This window comes from Silene latifolia, chromosome Y, assembly GCF_048544455.1.
Source record: "Silene latifolia isolate original U9 population chromosome Y, ASM4854445v1, whole genome shotgun sequence".
Taxonomy (NCBI): Eukaryota; Viridiplantae; Streptophyta; class Magnoliopsida; order Caryophyllales; family Caryophyllaceae; genus Silene; species Silene latifolia.
Window position 1 is genome coordinate 304,120,409 of NC_133538.1, and position 5,814 is coordinate 304,126,222.

The following is a 5,814-nucleotide window of genomic DNA, read 5'->3' on the forward strand; positions in this document are numbered from 1 at the left end:
TGTTTTCTATCTCTGCTTTTCAAATTTTATGAATCGATTATTGAACCGAGATATGGAATTTTGTTACAGTACGGAGTTGTTATTTTCTGGGTTTGATATACCATACATGATGTTGATAGAGATTGTTTGCTAATTAATAGTATGAAACCCGATTAATATTGTGAACAATATACTCGTTTTTTTTTTTTCTGGGCTTGTGGCTTCTGGAATTTTATCTGGGTTTGTGTTTGGGAGTGACGAAAGGTTGAAGAGGACTATAAGTTTTACGAGAGGTCCTTATTGTTGTTTTGTGTGGTGGGGCCTTGTGTTGGAATCGCTTTATTGTCTCCCATAGTCCCATGTGCTGTGTTGGCTTGTTTACTGCACTAACTTTATGCCTATTGCCAAATTCAATTAAGAAATTAGTCCCTTGTTTAGCATGTGCTATATGTGTACCCCACTATATTAACAAATATGGGTCACTACTTTTGTCAGTTGAATTTTTTGCCCTTTTTGGTGGAGTTAATGTATTATACAACTTATTTAATGTAGTCGAGCTTTGTTATAAAGTTATCGAGCTCTACTAACAAAGTTATCGAGCTATGATACAAAGTTATTGAGCTTAACAGAATAATGATTAAGCTCAATAACTTTGTAAAATAGCTCTATAATTTGTAAAATAGCTCAACAACTTTGTGTGAGAGATCAACAACTTTGAGACTATTGTACAATACTAATATACAACTGGTTGCAAGATAGTATTTGTGCTTTTGGTGGTACATATTTATTTGAAGAATATTTTTTCTGCTCCTCTTACAGACAAGTATGAGTATTTGTTTTTTTTGCTCTCTGGCGTGTATTATATATTTCGTATGTGTATCATATGTTTGTCAGTAATTATTATATACATTGAGTTCAGTATATAGTTTAATGGTTTAAATGTCATGTAATTTTAAATTTATTAGTTAGGGAATAGCCAGAGCATCTCTAATTTATTAAATTTTATTCGAAATCACATGTGGAAACTAGATATTTAATTGTAATTAATTATATGTAATGTGATGAGACTTACCCACAGGAATCTTATTATATTTGTGTGATTAATTAGGATGTTATATTGAATTATATTTCATAATATACCCACAGGAGTTGAGAAATGAATTTAATTTGATAGTTTCATCATAAAGTTTAATTTTTATACATCTAATTTGAGTAGACTTTAGCCCACATGCAAGTTTATGTCACTAGATTCATATGAGCATAATTTACATTGGTAAGTTATAATAAAGTTAAGTCTCAAATTTTTGTTACTAAGCTTGTATATTTAAAATTTGCAGCAAGTTTACCTGGAAGGTCATTTGTTATCAAAATTGACGTTGCTGAGTTAACTGGTGATAATTTTAAGGTGTGGAAAGAAAGAGTTCTATTGTATTTAGGATTCACGCGTTTCAATTATGCTATACAGAATGATGAACCGGCTGAGGTAAAGGAAACTAGCACACTAGATGAAGTAGATCATCGTGAAAAGAGGGAGAAATCCAACTATATTTGCACGATGTTCATAAAGACAAAATTGTGTGCTAGTATGTGAGGTTCAGTCGAGCAGCATACTAAACTTCGAGACCTTCTTAAAGCTATAGTTGAGCAGTTCGAAACTTCTGATAAGGCTTTGGCGAGCACCTTAATAAAGAAATTCACTTCTTTGAAGCTCAATGCCACTAAAGGAGTGCGTGATTTTATCATGCGCATGAGGGATATTGCAGCCCAACTTAAGGTATTGTAAGTTACTATGTTAGACTCTTTCCTGGTACATTTCATTTTGTGTTCTCTCCCATCACAATATGCCCCTTTTAAGATCTCTTACAATACACATAAGGATAAATGGTCTCTTAATGAATTAATGACCATGTGTGTTCAAGAGGAGGGGAGGTTGTTGTTGGAGGAGGGCGAAAAGGTGAACCTAACTACTAGTACTAATAAAGAATCATCTAGTATAAAGAAGGGTCACCATAAGGATAAGGGAAAGGGTAAGATATCTGTTGAGATGACCATTAAGAAGGAGTCTTCATGTTTCTTTTGTAAAAATATGGGACATATGAAGAAAGACTGCATAAAGTTCAAGGCTTGGCTTAAAAAGAAATGTAATTTTCAAGCGTTTGTTTGTTATAAATCTAATATGGTTAATTTTATTCATAATACTCGGTGGATTGACTCTGGTACTACAATCCATGTTTTAAATACCTTGTAGGGTATGACAAACCTGCGAAAACCAGTGGCAAGTGAAAGCTCTATCTATTCGGGCAACCAGATAGGCTCGAACGTGGAGCCCGTAGGGACATGCAGTTTAGTTTTGAGTAGTGGTTTTGTTTTGGTTTTGGATAAGACATTTTATGTTCCGAATTTTGCTAAGAATTTAATTTCAATTTCAAGGCTTGTACCGTTGGGATTTACTTTTAATTTTTCGAATTCTGGTTTCAATATTTGCATAAATTCTAAAGTTATTGGTTATGGTATTTTGTCTGATAATTTATATCGTCTTTATTTACAAAATGTTACCGCTCAAAATAATATGCATGTTAATACTGGTTTAAAAAGATGTATTATGAATGAGGAGTCGTCTATGTTATGGCACCGGAGATTGGGACACATCTCCATTTATAGGGTTAAGAGATTGGTAAAGGAAGGGCTACTTGGTACTTTAGACTTGCCTATTTTGATACTTGTGTTAGTTGCATTAAGGTAAAGCAAACTAACAAATCTAAGAAAGGTGCTAGGAGGAGTTCTAACCTATTAGAGATCATACACACGGACATTTGTTGTCTGGAGATGAACGCTAATGATCCAAAATACTTTATTACCTTTATTGATGATTATTCACGATATATGTACACCTACTTACTTCATTCCAAAGACGAAGCTTTTGATGCCATTAAATTTTTTAAGGCTGGAGTAGAGAAACAATGTGGAAAGCACATTAAAATTGTGAGATCAGATAGAGGTGGTGAGTACTATGGTAGATATACTGAGGATGGACAAGCACCTGGTCCTTTTGCTAAATTCCTTCAAGAGCATGGGATTGTTGCCCAATACACTATGCCCGGTTCGGATCAGAATGGTGTAGCAGAAAGAAGGAATCAGACACTAATTGAAATGGTACGTAGTATGTGAAGTAATATTAAACTTCCTTCATTTTTATGGGTTGATGCACTAAAGATGGCTGCGTATATATTAAATCGGGTTCCTTCTAAGGCCGTCTTAAAAATGCCTTTTGAGTTATTCAATGGTTGGAAACCGAGTTTGCAACATATACACGTTTGGGGATGTCCGTCTGAGGTGAGAATTTACAACCCACAAGAAAATAAACTAGACCCAAGGACTATTAGTGGGCATTTCATTGGATATGCCGAAAAGTGCAAAGGTTATAGGTTCTATTGTCCGTCTCATAGTACCAGGATTGTGGAATCTAGAAATGCAAAATTTCTAGAGAATGACTTAATCAGTGGGAGTAATATAGAAGTTGAACCTGAAAAGGATCTACATGAAGCTTCACCCTCTATTTTAAGTGACAAGTTGGTTATCGTTCACGGTCCTGAAGTTCTACCGCAGGTTCAACAACCAAATACACAAATTCCACAAAATGTCGATCAAAATAGAGTGGATCATAATGATGAAGAAGTTCACCGTGAGGTTGAACAAATTCCATTAAGAAGATCTACTCGAGAAAGGAGATCGGCTGTTCCTGATGACTATGATGTATATCTACAAGAATCTGATTGTAATGTTGGAGCTGATAATGATCCTATGTCATTTTCACAAGCCATAAGTTCTACAGATTCAAACTTATTTATGGATGCTATGAAAGATGAGATGAACTCTATGGCGTCTAATCGAGTTTGGGATCTCGTCGAGTTGCCCAATAGTGTAAAAACCATCGGATGTAAGTGGGTCTTTAAGACTAAGAAGGACTAACATGGCAACATCGAGAGATACAAGGTAAGACTCGTTGCTAAAGGGTTCACTCAAAGAGAAAGGATCGACTACACGAAGACATTTTCTCCTATATCAAAGAAAGATTCTCTTCGAGTTGTCATGGCATTAGTAGCTCATTTTGATTTCGAGCTACATCAGATGGACGTGAAAACGACATTTCTTAATGGCAATTTAGAGGAAGAGGTTTACATGAAACAACCCGAAGGATTCTCCTCTAAAGATGGTGAGCATTTGGTTTGCTAAATAAATCCATATACGGTTTGAAACAAGCCTCCTGACAATGGTACAAGAAGTTCCATGTAGTAATTTCTTCATTCGGTTTTGAAGAAAATATCATGGACCAATGCATATACCTTAAGGTCAATGGGAGTAATCTTTGTTTCCTTGTGTTATACGTGGATGGCATTTTGCTAGAAACCAATGATACGGGGTTGCTATATGAGGTGAAACAATTTCTTTCAAATAACTTTGATATGAAAGATATGGGTGAGGCATCTTATGTCATTGGCATTAAGATCCATAGAGATTGATCCCGAAGCATTTTAGGCTTGTCTTAGGAGGCCTATCTCAACAAAGTGCTTGAAAGGTTTTGAATAAAAGATAGTTCGCCAAGTGTAGCACCTATTGTGAAAGGTGACCGATTCAGTTTAGACCAGTGTCCCTGGAATGATTTTGAAAGGGAACAAATGAAAAATGTTCCATATGCTTCAGCTGTAGGTAGCATTATGTATGCTCAAGTCTGCACCAGACCTGACATTGCATACGCTGTGGGAGTATTAGGCAGATATCAGAGTAACCCAGACACCGATCACTGGAAGGCTGCAAAGAAAGTGTTGAGGTACCTTCAGGGTACTAAGGATTACATGCTTATGTATAGACGGGGTGATTGTCTTGAAGTGGTGGGGTACTCCGGCTCAGAATTTGCTAGCTACATTGATTCACAAAAATCCTCATCAGGATATGTGTTTATGGTAGCTAACGGAGCTGTATCCTAGAGGAGTACTAAGCAGACATTGACAGCCACTTCTCATATGGAGGCCGAGTTCGTCTCTTGTTTTGAGGCTACCTCACATGGTATATGGCTGAAAGGTTTCATATATGGGCTAAGAGTTGTTGACTTTATTAGTCGGCCAATTCGAATGTATTGTGATAATCCTCAGCTGCGGTATTTATGGCTAAGAATAATAGAAGTGGAAGTCGAAGTAAACACATCGAAATTAAGTATTTGGCCATAAAAGAGCGTGTTCAGGAAAAGAAAGTGTTCATAGAACACATTAGCACTGATTTAATGGTTGCTGATCCCTTGACTAAAGGCATGCCACCTAAAGGTTTCAAGGGTCATGTAGTGAACATGGGACTTGGTTTAATAATGTGATACATTTATTTATTGTATTGAAATTTTTAATTTAGTTGGATATTTTCTCATTTCGGATTATGTACGTACATACTTTGGTTATTTATTTTTATTGAGAAATATCATTATGTTTTGACCTAGAGTAAACATATGGTTTATTCATTAAGTTAAGTGTGAGTGGTGAGAGACTAAGTTTATTGCGATACATGGAAGATTAATTTTTTCTTTAAGAGAATTAGTCGCTATGATCCGTACATGAAGTTTCTATTTTAAAATGGAACAAGTGGGAGAATGTTAGAATATCTGAAATATTTATTAGTTAATTAATTAGTAAATAATTAAATTCAGTTTTTAGATAATTTAATGGTCCATTTTATGTGGGATGTTACCCATGATCAAGATAACAACCCATGATCTTCTCCTATTCTATAGCCAACCACCACCCACTTCTTTAGTCACTTAAAACTGTTTTTTGATGGGAAAATAGTATA

At 35.4% G+C, this 5,814-nt stretch overlaps 1 protein-coding gene across 1 annotated transcript; it reads left to right on the forward strand.

Annotated features, from left to right (window-relative positions):
* The first annotated feature begins 4,068 nt into the window (after positions 1-4,068).
* LOC141631073 (secreted RxLR effector protein 161-like) lies at positions 4,069-4,964 on the forward strand. The gene is made up of 2 exons (XM_074443794.1): positions 4,069-4,192; positions 4,588-4,964. The coding sequence occupies exons 1-2, from the start codon at positions 4,069-4,071 to the stop codon at positions 4,962-4,964; spliced, it is 501 nt and encodes a 166-aa protein (XP_074299895.1).
* Positions 4,965-5,814: the final 850 nt, after the last annotated feature.